The sequence below is a fragment of the Natrix helvetica genome (assembly GCF_964273705.1).
Source record: "Natrix helvetica genome assembly, chromosome: 2".
NCBI classification, from domain to species: Eukaryota; Metazoa; Chordata; class Lepidosauria; order Squamata; family Natricidae; genus Natrix; species Natrix helvetica.
Window position 1 is genome coordinate 34,477,294 of NC_138552.1, and position 21,216 is coordinate 34,498,509.

General features: G+C 37.6%; 1 protein-coding gene across 2 annotated transcripts in view; it reads left to right on the forward strand.

Moving 5' to 3' along the window:
- The first annotated feature begins 2,269 nt into the window (after positions 1-2,269).
- Positions 2,270-21,216, forward strand: part of AP3B1 (adaptor related protein complex 3 subunit beta 1) — a 152,815-nt gene continuing 133,868 nt past the window's right edge. Inside the window, exon 1 of one of the 2 annotated variants that reach the window (XM_081942974.1) lies at positions 2,270-2,520. In XM_081942974.1, coding sequence (XP_081799100.1) covers positions 2,387-2,520 — 134 coding nt within the window. In that variant the 5' untranslated portion in view covers positions 2,270-2,386. Of the gene's footprint in view, positions 2,521-16,273; positions 16,508-21,216 lie in introns of those variants that run through there. The other variant, XM_081942973.1, reaches the window with a different exon arrangement.

The window sequence follows — 21,216 nt, forward strand, 5'->3', positions numbered from 1 at the left end:
GAAGGACATTTCTTCCAACAATTTCTCCACCTATCAATATACTATCTTACTGGGTTCTAGTCTCAACATACCACAATGTTTGTGGAAGAAATAAATTCCTCAAGGTCTTCCAGAACTCAAGAAATATGGGGGTTTGGGATCTCTGAGGGGAAGGGGGTTCACAGGACATTGGCAACTACAGATAAGGTGTACTTCCTAAGTCCTGCTAGATGACAGCATTTATGAGAAGTGATCTGTAGAGCATTCACTCCTGAAGGACAGGCAGGCAAATAACCTAATTGCTGCATGTTACCTGGTCCTGTGCCATTTAGGGTTTTAGAGTTAATAACAATACCTTGAATTCCCCTCCCCTCCCAAAAAACATCAAAGATACCTCTGGTTTTGCTGCTGGTATAAAGATAGTTTTTCTTTTCCTTTTCCTTTTCTCCCATCCTTGTAAGGTAAATTGGAAACTAATTTTTGTTTGGGTGACAGGAACCATTACTTTAACTGTGACTTTTAAGTGAAACCTGCCCATTACTGACAAATACCTTCAGTATATAAACATCATTATGAAATAGTTTTGAACAACAGACTTCTTGATTGTAAATTTGACCTAATTTTTAAATTGTTTTAATACTCCATTGTGAAGAGTTCTAGAGCACGTAAAACTTGTAAACTGCTTCAGAACATTTGCGCTAGCTTAATAAAGGTATAATCAAATTGTTAAGTTTGCATTTTTAGTGTAATTTTGCAGTTCATAATCTAAACCACAAGAGGACACCAAACAAGTATGCAGTAACTGGAACTAATACTGTACAATACATAGTCCTCTTAACACAGTAAAAATAAGAAATCCAGGTAAGATTATAATGACTAAGATTTGCAAGTTGTGACCTCAGCACTGCATATTCAGTACAATTTCACAAAGTAAAAATTTGAAAAACCATGTAAAAATAATCATGTAAAATCAGCTAAATCTTAGTTCAAAACAAATAGGTATAACATACAGTAAGTTGTAAGAAAGCCAGTTTGGGCAGCAGTTAAGACATCAAGCTAGAAACCAGAGATGGTGGCTTCTAGGATGTAATGTTGCAAATTTCAGTGGCTATCAAAAAGGTATGCTTTATAAGGGGGAAAGTACGAAAAACTGGAAGAGGAAATTAGGGAATGAAATATATTATGCTATAAAAGGGCATGCCTTTCTGGTTGGAGAAGCTCCTCCTGCAAAGTTTTTTCCCCACAGGTTCCACTATTTAAGGATAGAAATGTAAAATGAGAGAAGTAAAATAATAAAAGAAACCATTTAAACTACACGGAAAGTGATGCAGTATTTCTGCTTGCATATTGATCTGTTTGAGACTAAATCAGTGTTTTTGAACCTCAGCAATTTTAAGATGTGTGGACTTCCCAGAATTTGTTGAGGAATTCTGCAAGTTGAAATCCACATATCTTAAAGTTGATATATTAGGGTAAGACCATTGTATATTAAAATATAAGCAAAATTATTTTATTTGCACTGTAACAAAAACAGGTAACAGAACACATTCTCTGACGAGCTGCATCATCCTTTAGTCCAGGGCTTCTCAAACTCAACAATTTTACCGCTAGCAATGGAAATAATTTTTCCCATCACTTTGGTTGCCTTCCCCTCTATGCCCCAAAGCATTAAATCACAAGTTATATATTTTTGTTGGGAAGTCAGGAATTTCGTATTTGAGTTATTCATAGATTCTTAAGTAGCTATTACCATAATTAGGACCCATCTTAGTGTAGTAGATATTGCTTTTCTATTGCTAGTGTTGCATTTGCAAAACATACTCATGATCATGGTCACAAGTGAAACTTTTGCTTTGGCACAACATAGTAAAACTAATAACCACATGGCCCACAAGAGGCTAAAATGTGATTGGTCAGTTTGTTTGGCTGCCTCATGCAAACACTGATAAACTGTCACGCCCTCATTAAGTTCAAAGACAGACCGAACTGTGAAGGTGGGAATCGGAGGGTAATATTCCTATAATGCAGAGCAACCTCAAAGACTAGCCTAGCTTTGTCTTTGCCTACGTGGCTCGCGAGCATCTGAAAGCCAGCAAGTATCTCGTGACTAGAACGCTCCACGGCAGAGATTTCCGCGTGACGAGGGGCGTGTCATCCCGGGAGCGAGGAGGCCGGAGAAGCTTCGCATCGTTCCCTTGGCAACGATGGCGCTGCCGGCCAACTCTCCAGAAAAAAAAAGTCTGTTGGGCCGTCTGGTCCCCGCCCCTGTCGGCGATCATGTGACACATGGCTTTTGCCGCTGTTTGCCGACAGCTTCCGGGAAGAGCCGAGTTGCGAAGGAACTGCAGGAGGGTGGGCTAAACCGGGTTCAGGTGGGCTCTTCAACCGGTAACGGTGCGTTGGGACGATGTTGACCAACAACGTCGGTTACAACGAGCAGGCCGGGGATGTTCAGCCTGAGGTGGGCCAAGAGGCGGCGCCCACTACAGCCTCCACCGCTCCTCCGGCGGCCTTCGGGCTCTTCAGTAGCGATGGCAAGAAGTAAGTTAAAGGGCGGCCGCAGGGTCGGAGGTGGGGGAGCCTTCGGACCGGTCAGAGACCCGGGCGGGGGCTGTTAGGTTAGCTTCTCTGCAGGCGGCGACGGGAAGTGCAGGCGCCGCATTCTCCGAAAAGAGCAGAAGCGGAATCAGCGCTGCTCGCTCTTCCCTCTGGGCCACTTTAGGGGGCTTTCTGTATTTGAGTCACTGAATCGGTGACTCCCATTTGATAGGTCGCTAAGCGGGGAAGTGCTAGACGTTGTGCGACTCTTGAATTTAGTAATAATAACTTGAATTTAGTAATAATTTCCCCTCGTGTTTTGTACTTCGCTGACCCATCACTTCTACCTGTGATTTTTCTTTTTTACTTGTCTTGAATTTTCGAATTGGGGGGGGGAGTTAAGGATGAATGTTCTTCCCCTTCTAACACGGAAACACACCTTTCAATAAATGTTGCTTGATCGTCCACAGGATCCTTAATGGAATGGGCTTTTCCACGTGCCTCTTGATTTTTCTGCTCCATTTAAAGTACGCTTTAAAAAAAAAAAGTTCAGAGAAAGATTAAACTAGTTGCTTTACGGCTTGATGGCGATAGAGTTACTAAGATTTTCTTTTTAGAAATGCGCGTGGTAGGAGAATTTGAAAGATTTACAATCAGAAAAATGAAGTTAAATTTGGGTAGGGATGGTGGGATCACACATAGGATTATTTCCTAATTGGCTTGATTTTCCAGTTGGGGTTGATTGCTGTGAAAGGACTTGACAGCCTCTGGTTTTATTACATTACCATTCCTTCCTTTTGGCATATGCTAATATAAATTATTTTTAGCATTTCAGTTTCGACAACGGGCATATAATGTGCTCTTATTTCTGATTTATTTGAAGGGGTAAAATTCTTTTCTTACAAATTATCACATGAAGATTATTTCATTATATTCTATTATGTAGTTCCTTAGAACTATTGTTCTAAAGACTATAGTTTATTAAAATCTGATCTCTGATAATATTACTCTTAACTTTTCAGACTTGCCAGTAAGTTTAATCATTTCCCAGTGGCTTCCCAAGTAACCCTAAAATTTATTTTGTTTTGATTATAGTTTTAATAATGCTGATGTGCATATATTTGGGTAGTTTGTGATCTCAGCTTATTGAATAATTTTTACTATAAAGGTTTTAGTTGTGAGTAAATTTAACAATAATTTACTTTTAGTTCATAATCTGGTATATAAGAGATTTTTTCATAATTAATGTAAAATATAGTTCTTTAAGATGGGATGTGCTTCATTGCCTTCTATACAAATGGGATAGAAGTGACAGGTGAGTGTTAGGCCAAGACTTTTGCTTTTAAGACCAACTTAGTGGTTTCCAGTTTCCATGCATGATTCTCGGGTTAAAAAAAATAAAAAGCTTTTTATTATAGTAAGGTATTTATCAGTATGCACAGGTTAAATGTTGAGAATTACCGTACCAATTTTTAGATCTAATATTTGTTTAATATTCTATTCTTTGCCCAAATTTATTCCATGCTAACACTGAAATATAGTTGTACTAATCTATTATATCAGTTTAAAGAAAGAATTTTATATGTTCACACACTGTGTCTCTGTATGTGTATTAAAACCTATAAATAATATATTCTGTACTTTTTCATCTTCTATATCCCTATTCTATCCAAAGCACAGGTACAATGTTGTATAGCTTAGAAGCATGGATGCTATATGTTTATTTTCTATTGAATATGAAGAGTACTACTTGTGTGATGTATTGATTTTGTTTCCTCAGACAAAAGTTGGTTAGTTACTTTGGTAGAACTAGGAGGCATAGGATCACACTCTCCATCATTTGGTGGGCTTCTTAATACTTTTTGTTTCTTTTATTTTAAATTACTTTAAATTGTAGCCGTGGGAGATTGTTTTGCAAATGACATAAAAACAATTTTAACAATTTACTTCATATCTTGATGAAGATCACTACTTCACAAGCAGCTGTTTTATAATTAGAAAAGCTAACATGCAATATCAAACTACCATTGATTTTACATTTAGTTTGACAGTTTCAATGTTTTTTTTACTTTCTTTGATAATATGATAGTATGAGAAGAATTATGTGTAAATTGATGGCTCAGTGAAGGAAGTAGAGTTTGAAGATGATCAGCTACAAGTGCCAAAATGACACTTTTGATTGGCAAATCTCTCAGGAAGCATTTCCATGAAGAGTTAGAATTAATTCAACATATAATTTATATTGACAGTCTTATTTAAGTTGCTTTTAACTATCAAATAGAACTTTATAGCCTTCGTTAAATTGTGCTATTAATATGCAGTTGTGTTTTCTTATTCCCTTCTTAATATCAAGCATAATTTATTATTACAATTTGGTGTGTTCTAGAAAGTACAGTTATATAAAAGTATCTGCTTCTGAAGTTTTTGAGTTTCTGGAGACAATGTGAAAACATGTCAGTGCATGCCAGTGACTTTTAATTATAATGAATTCAAAATGTTTATGATGTATTTTTTGCTAATTGATATTATGCATTAGAAAATTGAGATAGAAATTATTACATAAATAAAATAATTTTAAATCACTGAAGATTCAATATAATATTATTTATTTGTCGGTAGAGCAAATTGATGAAGGATTATTGAGGATTATTATCAACAACTTTTATGTAGCCAAAAGCTGAAGTAGAAAAATGAGTTTTCAGTTCTAATAAGAAAATGGATAGGCTGCTGCCTCGATTCTCATTTATTTCCTTTGTAACATACTGTAAATTGTAACACTTCAAAGAATTCACCAAAAATGTTGTATTATTTTAAAATGGTATATCATATATTTATTTTATTTATATTGCTATTTATAAAGCTGTAAGATTATACAGCATTCATCCGAATACTAATCATCTAGGTTTAAAAAACAACAACAGTATTATCTATAGTTTTATAGGGAAACCAGATTTTGCTAAACGTTTCCTTTCCAAAGTTTTCCATCTAAAGGTTAAAATTACGTAATCCCTTAATTTGGGGAAGAGTTGGAGCAACTGGGTGGACCTGAACGTTTACTGGCCAGATGCCATTCCTGACGCAGCAGTTATTTTTTTTATTTTTGCCCTAGAAGAGAAACATCTGCTGCTTCCTAGGATTGAACTCTCCACCTTCTGAATGGGAAGCAAACATCTTTACCACTAGGCCACAATGCTGCTATAATTGTATACTAAGTCTCCAAGACTAGTTTCTACTTTTTAAGTGGAAAATGTGGAGAAATTGGCAATGCAGTATCTTATCATTTACATAAATAATGGTGTTTCTGAATTTCTTTCCAGCTCGTATCTTCATATCCAGGACTTCATGGATAGGCTTTTGAATTTTACTTGGCAACAATATAGGATGTTCTTCTAACTTCTCGGTCTAGTCTATATCTCTAGAGTCCCCTACTACTCTTTCATTGTGGTTTAATCCCTACAGTACTCTTCTTCTAAGCCCTGATAAGAATAGCCAATGCTACTGTCTACTAAGATGTTAGATAAACGTAACCTTAGATTTGTGACTGACATCCATTCATTATTAGTGAATTTATGAGAGGAAATTTTTCCTTGGAGAAATTAATTTTGTGGAAAATTTTCTACCTCACATGACTGAGTATTTAATTCCTACAATCTATTAGTTTTTTTAAAAAAAACTTCTAATGCTTGAAGACTGCAATGCATGTCTAAAAGAGGAATTGAGAGTTTTATGTAGTTGTTAAGGTGCTGGCTTAAAAAGCAGGCGACTGAGTTCTAAGTCTCCCTTATAAAAGCTATAGTTACTATGTTGCATCATAAATATCATGCACCAATACATTCAGAGTAGCAACAAACTTAGTTTAAATAGTTTTTGACATTTTAGTAATTTAGAGCCCCCGTTAACTAGAAAATAGAACATTGATTGTGAATGAGATCAGCCTGGGATAAAAATATTCCACTTTCCAATTATCTACTTTGTTGAGATGAAGACATTCTATTTTGATCAGAGTTTAAAGTAAATCGAACAATTTACTTAGATTTATGTTAGATTTACTTCTAACAAATATTTTAATTGACAGAATCGATCTAGCCATATCAAGAACACAATTAGTTTTATTAATAAGTAATAAAGCTTATTCATTTGGCAGAATTCTATGATAAGAATGATGCAGAACTCTATGCTCAGAAGTAAAAGTTCAGGGGTCTGGCTGTAATGGAAAGTGTTTTCAGTAGCATTGACGATTCCCTAAATCTGATAAAATGAGAGCCAGGTTAATCTAGTGCAACAATGTCTAATATTTTGGGCTTGGCATGTCAAAATTTTTGAAAATACTTAACTTGACTCTGTTGACATGTCACCCCTTCCCCCCCCAAAGAGAAACAATTCTCAATCTCCCCGCCTCCCAATCTAGGCCACTCTGAACAATGGCACTCAGTGGCAACGCTGAAAATTGGCCTGAAGTCGAGCCTTGGACCTCAGCTTTAGCCAAGCACCACCACTACCACTCAAAAGGGGCACCATGCCATTTCTCAATCTGTGCGAGCCTTGGGAAAGGTGTGATTATCCCAGTGGCCTAGCACTGTCCCAAATTTGCCCCACACTGCTTATTTTCAGACAATGCTTTCTTCTTATTAAGAGGTCCCTGTAGTCTATCTGAGGCTACTCCAGGTCACAGAAGGCCTTCATTTTTCAAGTGGCTTATGGCCTCTGCAGCCTCTGAAAACTGCATGAAAGTATGCCCCCTTCTTGTGCAATTTTTGGAAGATCTGGAGGCCACACCCTTTCTTGCCCAGCCCATTCTCTTGACTTTCTGAGGTCCTGGGAAAGCACACTCCATTCTCACATGGCCTCTCCAAATCCTGCGAGAAGGGGACATGTTTTCAAGAATAGTTGTCATGTCATGTCAATAAATAGTATGTCTTCCAAAATATTGTGGCACTTCATAGGTTCAACATCACTGGTCTAGTGTCTAAAGCACCAGACTAGAACCTGGGAAACGGTGAGTTCTACTCATTCCTTATGCATGAAAGCTGGGCCAACACACATCACAGGGTTGTTGTTGTGGAGAAAAGATGAGGAGGAAGGGTAATAGCTATGTTTGGCTTCTTGATAAAGGCAGGATAAAAATAATGTGTAATCTGGTCACCATGAGCTTTTGGATTCTGATACTTTTAAAATAGCCCAAAGCAATCCTTTGTCTAGTTTATATGATTAGAAAATCTGTGGGAATATATGTGTGTAATTTTGATATTTTTTTAAAAAAACAATTTGATTTTATATAGAACCTTGTATATGCCACTGTAAATAAAAGAGTTTATCAGACCTGTTACTAATCCAGCAGATGGCCATCTTGATTAAGCTCTGTGAGTACATGCTTTTTTCATTTTTTTTTATTTCTTCATAATAAAATGATTTTTCCTTCTTTTTGTTTATGTTTATAGCTGTCCTTCCACAAGGCATTAGTGGCAATATATAATATTTTGATGGCAACGTAAAAAATTCTTAAAAGTTTGATATTCTGAATGCAGCATAATAATGATGAAGCTCATTTCTCTCTATGAAGAAAGTGTCGCAATAGAGCCTTTTTAAAAGCTGCAACCATTAATTTAACCAATCTGGGAAAGGTAGGACCTATGATGATTTCAAATTAGAAGAAAATGAATATGGGAGAAGGTAATTTTACAGTGGGAACTACCAAGTGTGAGAAGGAAGAATCGGAAATTATTGTAATATATCCAAGATTTGTGTTCATATGAGCTGTTTTCAACAACTAGATAGTAGTCTTGAATTGCATTCTGCAGTAGCTGATTTTATGTACTGTTTTGAAGTGCAGCCCCATATAGAGTGTATCATGCTTATCTGTTAAGTAGATTAAACTATTAATATAGTATTTAGTCAAATGTCAAAAGTTGGAAATAGGGAAAAGATAAAAGACAAAGTTTCCTTTGAGTTGAACTGACTCATGGTGTCTTCATGGGCGTGTCTGTGCTGGGTTTTTTAATATGATACAGAAGTGGTTTGTTATTGCCTTTTTCTGCTACATTTTTTGCTTTCTTAGTTTAAGCTGTCATGATGATGTTTTAAATATACAAATGTTCCAGTTAGCGAAAGAATAATATAATTCAGCCATATGCACATTTAGAATAGATTCTTCCTAAGCACAGAATGTTTACAGATTTGTAGGGCTATTTTTAACTGAGAAATTTACTTGGTATTGATGTTTCTTTGGTTTTACAAAGGACTTTTTCATGGAAAATTCATTGGATGTGTTGATTTTATATAATGTTCTTGATTTTTCTGTGTAGAAGAAAATTGCAGATTAATGCAGAAACTGTTTATTTATATAAACCATTTATATAATTCTGGAATGATTTAATGTTGAATCAGCATATTCCATTCAAAAGACTTGGAAAGATTGGAAGTGAATGGGTGAATTTATTGCAGAGAACTCCAGATTTAATATTTAAATTTCATGCATATATTGCTTCATTGGCATGACTACAGTCTAGGCCCATCTGTTAGAGTGGCAGTGTGCCTGCTGCTATAGAGTTATGCCAGTTTCATTAAATATTTGAGCCAGGAAAGATGAATGGTTTGGATGAAGTATTCTATAAAATAAGTCCAAAATGAGATTTGAGCTATTAAATCCACATAGTGTTATCTGATGCTCAGTCTGTGACATAATAATAAGTAGCATAAAGCCAGCAAAAAATTCTTGGTTGTGATCTGACAGGTGGCATGAGAATAAAGTATGTGGCTTAGACAAGCTTGTAGTAGAATGAAATAGAATAAAGCCACTGACTGGAAGAGTAATGGATCCGTGGTAGTGTAAATGTTGCTGAATTTCCCAGTTTCTATTACTTCTCTTTTAAAGACAAATGTCGGAGACAATTAAGGTTGTCAAAAGTCTTGAATGCTACAAGTTATATATTTTGGCTTGTAAGTAGTTGTATACTTTTATTACCTCCATTGTTGTTTCAATATTCAATAAAACATTTATACAGATTTTATACACATATGGAGTTTATGTTGTATAAACTCAACCTACACCTAAAATTGAATTGTATATTGCCCTGTAATGTATGAAAGCTTGGACACAAAGTTAGCATAAGCTAATAGTTAGGATGTAGCAGAGAAATTTAATTTGATGCCACCATTATTCATAATTATTATAAAAGTGTAAGAGCATATGACAAACTTTGCTGGATTGTGCCAGGGCCCATCTTAGTCCAGAATAATATACCTCAGATTATCCTACTAGTTATTTCTCTAATGTTCACAAAATGGAGACATAAACTCTTCCACAACTGATATTTTTGAGGCACATTTTCTCTAAAGTACAAGTAACTGTGTCTCAAGAATAACAGTTCTAGATAAGACCTTTCTTCCATATATTAATTCAACTTCCTTTTAAGAAGGAATCTTTTTATGGTAGTGAATTCTACAAATTATGTGTTTGTGTGGGGAAATGCTTTTTTTTGGGGGGGGGGGAGCTCTGACTGGATGGTGGGAAATGGAAGGATTTATATTCCTTGCACTTTTCTTTTAAATGTCTATGGAGATTCTCAGTCATCAGGTTGTCCCAAAGGTCCTTTTTCAAAGAGGCAACTGGATTTTCTTGTTTTTTCTTTGAAGACGTTTCACTTCTCATCCAGGGAGCTTCTTCAGCTCTGACTGGATGGTGGGGAATGGAAACTTGCATTGCCTACCATCTAGTCAGAGCTGAAGAAGCTTCTTGGATGAGAAGCGAAACGTCTTCAAAGAAAAACCAAGGATGTATTTTTCTGCAGCTTTGTCTTACATGATTTTCCCAGAAATCCTGATTCAGTTTCCAAATTAATGCTCTATAATAATATAAGTTGGGCAATGGTGAGACTTTACAGTGAGCCCTTATGGATTGATTTATTTTATTATATGACTTGTGTCATAGCTTTTTTTCAAACATTCAAAGCAGCTTACATAGGGAACTATTTTTGTTTTGTCCTAAGCACAACAAGTTTATGAAATAGTCTGAACTAAGAAGGAATGTCTGAGTCAAAACCATGTAGTGCTTTTCCATGGCTAAAGGTAAGATAGGCTCTGGGTCACCTTATTCTTAGTACAACATCTTAATCTTTGTGGGTGGCTTTGAGCAGAATAACAAAACAAGTATCACAAATTCATCCCTTCTCTATGTGCATTTTGAAATCACATCCATGCATGGGAAGATATTTCATTTTGATCAAACTGCTGTATTCTGGGAATATCTCCTCTTCATTGTCTTATGAATGAACTTTGCAAAAAAATTAAATTTTGTAAAAGCTATTTGTACAAATTTAGCACCTTCTCTGGTAAGGCTTTTACACCCTTCTTAGAAGAATCTGTCTGTATCAGACAAATATTCTATTAACTGATAGATTGCTCAAGTACATCCAGTTTCAATTTTTAGCTCATGTTTTTCTCCAGCCAGCTTCATTTTTTGAGTATCGCTCTTGGCATATTACATAAGATAAAGTGTACATTGGCCTTTGCCGCTCTATTTTGTTTTAGTATAGATAATATGTATTTTAGATTGTTCTCTCATTGGAACAATGTCCGCTGATTCAGAATTTAGCAGCCAAGACTTTGACTGGAACATGAAAGTAGATCATACTATTTACTGTTCATGTCTTCAAAAAGTTTGACCAAGTTCAGTTTTAGATTCTTTTCTGATTATCATATCTAAACGTCTTAGGCCTCTTGATAATTTAAGAAATTTAATATGAATCTGCCTAGAAAAGTAGCTGTTTCCTTGAAGGCCTTTCTTCGGATATCTCTGCTGCTTAATGTAACAGATAAATTCTAGAAAATATCATTTTTGTTGTGGTATTCAAAGTTTAGGAAAACTGCCATAGATAAATATGTCACTGAAAGTACTTTATTTTTGTAGATTTTTGGCTGGCCTTGCTGCTTTGCACTGTGGTTGTTTGGTGTTTATTAATAGATCCACATTTGTGAATGTCTCCATTATTGGTTTGTGAGGTAGAGATTTCATAAATAACGTGAAATCAAGTTTGCTAATGTGATTAATGTATGATGTAGCAGTACAGAATTACACCACAAGATGTCACTCAAATAGCTATAGTACGATAAGCAGAAAATTAAATTTGAGTCTTATAATTATATCGCTTCTGAATAGGTTTTCCACATGCTCATATTGCAGCATATTTTGAAGCAAAATTCATTTAGAATGATAAAACTGGTTCATTTTGCTGCTGGAAGCATTGCTATAACAATAAAGATTTTACAGAAAAATATGTATTTATACTACATTAATAGAGCATCAAATATTATTGGATCTCAAGGCAAACTTTCACAGCAGAATTATAATGGACTTAACTGACATTCTTGATTAAACATTTCTATCATTTTAGTTAACTCGGTATTTCATTGGGTTATTAAAAAGCAATGTGCCTTTTGTTCTCTTTTCTACTTAGTTCTTTTATAAATATATTGAATTGAGAGCTAAACTCTGGACTCTGTTTGATTAGCCTGGAGAACATCTTTGTGAATCAGATTGAAGATTAAATTATTGTGCATCTGGTTTAAAAAGGTTAAAGAAATCTTTTTGAAGCAGCCTTTTTGCTCCCTGTATGTGTACATAGTAAACCTGAATTTCTGTCTGTTGTGGACTTAAAATGTGTTTAATCTCTTATCATTTGGTAACAGGTCTCATGTACCTTTCAAGGTTATCTTCTTACTTTATACAATAAGCAAAGCTTTTGAAACTAATTTGATGCAGAGATGAAGGCAATCCTTTAGATAACAAGATGTCAATCATCTAGCGGTGTAAAGATCAATTGAATTTGAATTTGAATTTTATTGAATTTATAGACCGCCCCCTCTCCCCGAAGGGACTCGGGGCGGTGTACAGACAGCAGCTAAAAAAACATATACACAATAGAAAATATTAAATACCCCTTAAAAACAGATTAAATATAAAGCCGTACAATAATAAAAATTAAAAAGCAGCCTAAAAAGTCTACCCCCCCAAAATTTAAAATACCGGCCAGAAGGATTAAAGATTAAAGCTACGGTTAGGCCAGGCTAGCTAAGTGGAACAGGTGGGTCTTAAGTTTCTTGCGGAAGGAGCAGAGATCGGTGGTTGTTCTGATGTCGGGGGGGAGGTCATTCCAGAGAGTCGGGCCCATCACAGAGAAGGCCCTACTCCTGGGTGCCGCCTGCTGGCATTGCCTAGTGGACGGCACCCGGAGGAGTCTCTCTCTGTGAGAGCGAATTGGTCGCAGGGATGTGTGGGATAGGATGCGATCCTGCAGATAGCTAGGTCCTGTGCCATGGAGCGCTTTAAAGATGATCGTCAACACCTTGAAACGCACCCGAAAAGCCACAGGTAGCCAGTGCAGCCCGCGCAGGAGAGGTGTTATATGGGAGTACCTGGTACTTCCCATGATTGCCCGCGCGGCCGCATTCTGGACCAGCTGCAGCCTTCGGGTGCATCTCAAGGGAAGCCCCATGTAGAGAGCATTGCAATAGTCCAGTCGGGACGTCACTAGCGCATGGGTGACTGTGTGAAGGGTGTCCCGGTCCAATAGGGGACGCAATTGGTGCACCAGGCGAACCTGGTGGAACGCCCCCCTTGCCACGGCTGTCACATGGTCATCCATCGACAGCCGGGCATCCAGGAGGGCGCCCAAATTGCGTGCCCGCTCCTCGGGGGCCAGTTGTTCACCCCCGATGGCCAGTGATGGAACCCACTGGTTGAACCGTGGCGCCGGTAACCACAGCCACTCCGTCTTGGAGGGGTTGAGCTTGAGTCTGTTACTTCCCATCCAGACCTGTACAGCCTCCAGGCACCGGGACATCACTTCGACGGCATCGTTGGGGTGGTTCGGGGTGGAGATGTACAGCTGAATTAGAACCTGAATCCCATTTCTAAATGATGCATCAACATATATTAATTGAGTCAACTCCCAGGTGTTTTTCCATATCCAGGTTGTATTTTTTATTAATAATAGAAGTTTATCTGTATAAAGTATGTTACAATAGTCTGTCAAGATTTTGCTAAGTATAGGTAGAAAAACTAGGACATTATTTCTGCAAGGCTGAGCTGAAAAGTAGTTTCAGCTATTGGAATTTATGCTTCCATTGTTAATGCTAGTTCAGGAAGGTGCCCAAACTATATAAATAAGTGAAATTTCTTCTAGCATCAATTACAAAACTTTATTTAAACTGAAAGGTTCCCCACCCAAAGTGTTTCCATTTTTCTGGATTACGATTCACCTTTATTCATCCAAAAATACCACTTTGTAATGCCTTGGAAGGCCACACTTGGAATGCTGGATCCAGTTTTGGTCGCCACAATGTAAAAACTATGCTGAAACTCTAGAAAGAATGCGGAGAAGAGAAACAAAGATGATTAGGGGACTGGAGGCTAAAACATATAAAGAACGGTTGCTGGAATTGGGTATGATGCAAAGAAGGACTAGGGTAACATGATAGCAGCTCCAATTTCTCAGGGGTTGCCACAAAGAAGAGGGAGTCAAACTATTCTCCAGGGCACCTGAGGGTAGGACAAGAAGCAATGGGTGGAAACTAATCAAGGAGAGAAGCAACCTAGAACTGAGGAGAAATTTCCTGACAGAACAATTAATCAGTGGAACAACTTGCCTCCAGAAGTTGTAAATGCTCCAAAACTGGAAGTTCTTAACAAGAGATTGGATAACCTTTTGTCTGAAATGGTATAGTGCCGTGATGGTAAACCTATGGCACGTGTGCCAAAGGTGGCACACAGAGCCCTCTTTGTGGGCATGCGTACGGTCGCTAGCTGCTCTTTGGGTTTCCAGTGTGCACATGTGTGTCAGCCAGCTGGTCTTCACAAGCATCAGAATGCCTGAAAACACCCTGAAAAATGCCCAAAACACAGGGTGATTTGGGGGCCGTTTTTCAGGGTGTTTTTCATGCCGTTTTCCAGGCCAGTTTTGGGGCTGTTTTTGGCTTGCCTGAAAAACATCCCAAAAAACGGCCTTGAAAAAAACCTGAAAATGCCCCCCCAAACAGCCAAAAACCAGGCATGCGTGCGCTGGCCAGCTGGTTTTTGGATTTCCGATGTTCTGGCGTGTGCAAAGACCAGCTGGCCGGTGTGTGCATGTGCACTGGCCACCTGGTCTTAGGGTTTCCGGCAGTCCGGCGTGTGCACATGCATGCACTAATGTTCCAGTTTGGGCACTCAGTGCTGAAAAGGTTTGCCATCACTGCCCTAAATTCTAATTCCATCATGTCTATGTGAAATAACTTCCTGGCCCTAATCCAGGAGTTCCACAATCTCTGTTATTTGAAGAAAGGACTGTCATTTGTAGATTCATTATTTTCTATTCCATTGTTCCTGCATTAAAAAAAGATTCAGGCAATATTATGTTTGCGTAAATATTCATTTTGTTTGGTAATTTACATTGTATCTAAATGCTTTCTCCTAGGCGCTGCTTGGAGTGTCCAAGCATGGGTTAACTTCAGCTTGCTGCCCAAGGACTGAGTTCAAGATTCTTGTAGCTCCGCCTCTTGCTCCCCTTAGAGGCTCAGTTTTAAAAAACTCAGTCGCCCTACAGGACGCTTTTTGGGGAGATCCAGTCCTTGTGCAGCAGGCTGGACCCTCTAGATAGTGTAGTGTAGCTCCCTTAAATTGAGTTTGTGTAGTTTTAGCTAGGTCCTCGGTAGTTTGTTATTTTCTTTCCCTTCTTCGTTAATTTCCGTTGCTTTGAACGCGTGAGGCAGGCTGCCTGGAGTGTAGCTTGCTCTCGCAGTAGCGATTGCAGCCGCACCACGGGGGTTCGTTTGGCTATTGCCGACGAACTTGGGGGACGGATAGGCAGTTAGGATCCCCACCGCAGAGCGTTCGGCTACTCAGGCTACCCCGGGTGTTACTTCAGGCAAAAGCGTGCGCGCGGCCGCCATTTTGGCTTCAAATTTAGCGCACTTTTTCCCCAGGCTCTTGCCTTTGCCGCGCAGCCTGCTCTCACCGCAGATCGCCCCGGAGAGGATTTAAATTTCGGGCCTTGCTCCGGGCTTCCAGGCAGGCTCCTTTCCCTCTGGATCTCCCAAGCGGCTGCAGGGATTCTTTTGGTCATTGCCAGACCATTCGCCCTTGCCTTTGACAGCGCGGATCTGCAGGCCTGGCCTCAGCCAGCGCCATTTTCCAGCCCCACTTGCATCCAGCTCCTGCAGGCCTCGAGTAACTTTAATAATGTTAAACAATTGTGCAGCTTGTGTTAAAGAGATAAGGAAAACATAACTTGCTAATTATCTAATTCTCTGTTCTGTTAATTGTACAGAATGTATTGGAATAGGATAATCAACTGAAGCAATTTCATTAAAAGTCTTAGTTGATCATGGCTATTCTTTTCATATATTCAGTTTTCATTTTATACTGCACTGGTTCTAGCTTCTGAATTCTTTAGCTTTGTATTTTACTACTTCATAGTCCACCAATACCACCTCTTACTTAACATTTCTCCACAATGCAAAATACATTATAATCCTATTAATTTCATATTAAGATAACTTTTAACTTCCCTTGGGATGTGTGCTACATGTTCCTGAATGATTTTTGTTGAAAAACTGAAATAAGGTAAGAATTATTAAGAATGATTTTCATATCTTGCTGTGTCATGCTGTTTGTTGAAGTTGGCTAGTAAGACGTTTTTCTGTGAGGAAATGATCGTTGATAGCGTATGTATTTCCTTAAAGTGAAGGGAGTTGGTATCCTGTTACTTCATAATCATTCTACATTCTTGATTGTGATCAGCAGCTTTCACTGCAAGTATGCTTGTTTCTTTTTGCTAAATTTGATGGCCTGGAACAAGTACTCTTTGTTAGATAAATTCAGTGGGGTTGCTTGCAGGACTACATTTATTCTTGAAAAGGCAGAGATGCTCAACGTTACTCTAAAATCAGAGCCTACTGAGGAAGCAAATAGGATTATTAGTGTTTCTGTTGAATTATATGAAGAAAATATTTTTTTGTAAGTATTTGATTAAGTTAACTTCATTTCTTCTTTGTTTTCATTACTTTTCTTTCACTTCAGATTCTAACTTTAAATGCAGTATCGTAGCATTCCTTGTGCAAAGAACAGTGGGGCATGCCTCAGACTTACTACTACTTCTGCTGGGCTCTTGCAAAGCATTTGGACATGAATGCTGCATTTATTGCTGCACATTTGCAAACCCCATCTTTTGTATATGCTGTGAGGAAATAATTACATGGGGTGGGAGGAAGAGGAGAGAAATAACTGTTTTTTCTTACAGCAGCACATTTATGGAAGAACGGTGACAGGTATGAGGTAGGTAGTTAAGTTGTTCTTAAAAGGGAAAAAAAGATAAAAATACTATTAGTGAGCTCAGTTTATTGCAGACTAGGCAGGCAATTTGTGCTATGAAAAACTTTATGCTGGAATGTTGTGGCATAATTTTCTATTTTCCTGTTACAAACTGAACGATCTCCTCATAGGCAGGTATCTCCTTCCAAGGGATTCCTAGTATTATTATAGGTGATCACCAGTCCAGCTGGTGTTCTCCAGTCCAGGGTTTTTCAAAGTGGTCAGTATCAACCTCCAAGGATCGATGGGACTATCCAAGGATTATTACGTTGTTATTATTTGTAATAGTTAAAATAGTATTTATTACATTGTTCTGCATATAATAAATGATAAATTTAAATTTGAAATGAAACTACAACTTTTCTTACTAGTTATAGTCCCAGAAAAAAAATCAACAAGAAACATTGTATTTTATTTATTCAGTTTCTGTAACTGCCCATCTCAGGCAATGACTCTGCAGCTTATAATTAAAATATATATTACAATTAAAACATTTTAAAACAACAAACAAAAAATTTAGAAAATCCAAAATAAATATACATAGCATTTAATGGGATACATGCAAGAAGAAGAATAAACTTTGTTCAACATTGGAAGTAATGCCCCATTCCAACAATACCTAATTGAAAACTTAAAATTGGAAAATACACAGCAATGATAAAACTAACAGCATATATACATGGTAAAAGTTTTTTTAAAAAATGAAACTTAAGCAAGAATGTTCCCATACATACAATGCGTCACATAGCAATGTAAACATAATTTACATAAGAGTCTGGCTTCTTAGGGGCCTAAATATCTGTAAATATTGCAAATTACCAGATGTATTGCTGGGATTCTCTCTATGGGGCATAGTGTCCTCGCTTCAATGTGACTCTGAGGTTTCACATCATATTGTAGATCACTATGACCAGCTGTAAGCTGAGGGCGTATACCAGTCCAGTATCTGATTTTTTAAAAATACGATACTGTACTTCAATGGTTAGATGGTCTAGATCAGGAATGTCAAACTCGATTTCATTAAGGGCCACATCATTATGTTTGACCTTGGGGGCCGAGTGGGCATGGCCAGGATGGGTGTGGCAAGCTCAACGTCTTGCAGCCATCTGCCAGTGAAAACAGAGCTCAGGAGGGCCGGTCATTTGCTGTTTCTAAGGCAGCACCGCGGGCCAGATCTGAGGACCCAGCCTGTGGGTCTTGAGTTTGACACCCCTGGGACAGAGATTGGGAAAGACTTGGTAGAGAGAAATATAAAATCCAATCTAAACATCTGGCTGACTGAGATCAACAGTCAGCTGTGCTCTTGGTTTTAGCACAGTAGATTGCAGAGATGATTTGGACTTCCTGTTTCACTATTTATAGGAAGAATATTTTTTCTTGCCTCTCTAATCATTTTGGTTGTATAGAATGTGGAAATGTCCTCTAAGCATCTGATAAATCCCATGCCGTAAGTCCTGAATATATGGAAATCAGTTTTTGTTTCCCAAATAACCTTTTCCATATAATCCCAATATACAAAGGAACAATGTGTGAAAACTAGATATCAAAGACTGTTAGCTTAGAAGGATTTAGCCCTTAGATAATACTTAATTTTCTAGCTAGACATAGAGGGAGGGATTTCTCCAAAGAGATCAAAGCAGCTTCCTTTCTCCAAAGAGATCACTGTAGCTTATCTCAGTCTTAAACTCTTCCACTTGTACACATTCAAAAATAGCTATTAATTTAATAAACATCTTCCTGTGAGACTTAGTTTTGTACTAGCTACTGTATACAAATGCTCTTAAGTGTGCACCACTGTTCTGAATTCTATGCAAAACAGTATTTTTAAAGTTAAAAGAATAGAAAACTACTTTTTATCTTCTATATTATTGAGGAAATTTTCTTATTTGTATGTCCTGCATTTTATGGATGTCAGAAAGGACAAATCAAGTTTAAATGCAGATTTAAAGGAAATTGACCCTCTGACAAATTGTAGTATTTGCTACTCTAAATGTAATAGTAAATATGAAGTACTTTGAGGTAGTCCTTTAAAATGCTGCAGCTCCCTAAATATCCAGAAACCTAAAGGGAAGCTATTTTTTGTAACTTACAAACTTTCTTTAAAATTGATTTCCCCCCAGTTTGTGATAGGAATCATTTGCCAAAACAGGAAAGTGTAAAATCTTTGTTTTTAACATGCTCTGTTTTTTCAGTGAGGTTTTTTTCACTCTCATTTTTAGATAGACGTTGTTTTAGCCAGTCTAAAAGTTGTCATAGTGTCACTGATGAATGGAGTGTGGGAAGAGAATGTAGTGTGACCATGTTCATTTCAGATGAACAGACCTGTCCAGTTTGATTTTGTTCAGTTCCTTACTTCTCAAAGTTAAATTAATTCAGTATTCTTTCTATAGATATTTGTGATTAAAAATGCAGGAAAGGTTTGGTCTTGTGCAGTGGCTCTCAACCTTTCCTTGACCATGGACCCCCTTTAAATACCTTTTGGGGCCACGGACCCCCAAGACTTAACTCAAGATTTAAATCATAAAGTTTCTTCAAGCCTTCACTGACCCACTGTGACAACATTGCAGCTCCCCAGAAGTCCATGGACTACAGGTTAATAACCACTGGTCTAATGGTTAAAGCACAAGGCAAAAACCCAGGAGACTGAGTTCTAGTCTTGCTTTAGGCAAGAGTTTGGGCCAGTCACTCTCTCAGCCCAACTGATTTCACAAGGTTGTTGTGTGGAAAATAGGGGGAGGTATTGTGCATGTACACTGTCTTGAGATTTATAAAAATAATAAATGCAATCTGGTCTTTTTTTTCATGTGGGTTTCTCCTAATGCTTGTGTTTTCTAATAGACATGTTTTATCCAGATTACTTTAATGGAAGTGCACATACATATTCAAAATGCTCTAGGTTTAATTTTACATGTATCCAAATAGGACTGAATCCCTAGAAAATACAGCCAATTGATGTGTATAGTATGAAGCAATATGGACCAATAATTTGTTAAGTAAGGATTGTTTTCTGTTTCTGCCGCAAATTCTTGAAAAATCCAATATGAGCATAACTCAATTCCAGTTCATGTATAAGGTTATAAATTATGACATATTAAAATGCAAAACGTGTTTTTTTCCTACTAATGATAGTATTGATTATTTTGCAAAGTTACTTAACTTTGTTATTCTGATTTTAAATAAGTTTCATATGTTGGTTATCTTGAATCCAACATGTACTGGATGTATATGCATAAAATGTCTATTGAAGCATTACATCAAATATATTGTAGGATTATTGTTCAAAGTAACTTTGGGGAAGCTGCCAAAATAGATGCCATTCCAACAATGGAAAAAGCCTTTTTTTCCCCCAAGAGAAGGGTGGCTTGATTCCAATTTTTTTCTGATGTTCAGTTAATGTGTGACTAGCACTAATGAAACTGAGCATTCCTTTACTTACTCTTGGGGTTTATTTTTAATTTCTTTGTATTAGTAAAAAAAAGAAGCCTTTTTTAAAAGTAATCTTTATTAGTTATACATTTTCTTTTTAATAAGACATACAAATACAGCTTTAAACATACAACCCCCCCCCCCCCCCCAGTGACAGTCGTTCACAGCCCAACATTCTTTTCTTCCTCATTGTAGTTTCTAACCAGCATCTTCTTGTTACAAACTTCAGGGATCCATTACAATACCCACGTTCACTTTTAGTTCCCATTGTTAACAGCTGCTATTTAACTTTTCCAGTTTTAAGTCCCTGCTTTTCTGTTTGTCGCCCACATATACCATAAGTTCCAGCTAAGATAATGTTCCATTTCTCCTTTGTCTCTCAGCCAACCCGTGATTCTGTCCATTTCTGCACATTAAAAAATCTTTTTAATTATGACATCTTCCGATGGTATGGTAGTAGATTTCCAAAATTGCGCATAGGTATTCTTGCGGCCACAATTATATGTAGGCTCAAATGCCATATAGATTTACTCATGTTTTCTAGTGGGGGAGAGGGAGTGGTCACGTGTGGGTATTCTCAAATCCTGATTGATCCAAAGACTGAGAGCAAACTTCTTAAATACTCTTGCCTTTCCTTCTTGCCCAGTTTCCTCTCAGTCTCTTGGTCCAAGCACTGTTTGAGATGAGTTTCTGGTAGGAAAGTGTATTTTTCTTCTCATTGAATTTTTAATTTGGCTCAATTGGTAACTTTAAAATTTAACTAAATTACAAATTGCAGCTGCGGCCCAAAGGGACAGTCCTTTCTGCCTCGGGTGGCTGGGGAGGGCCCCGTGGGGCATTCCTTCTCCTCTCCGCAGGCCAGGAGTTCTTTGCCCGATCCCTGGGACTGTGGGGATGTCATGCTCCTAAGGGCAACTGGTAAGTGGAGC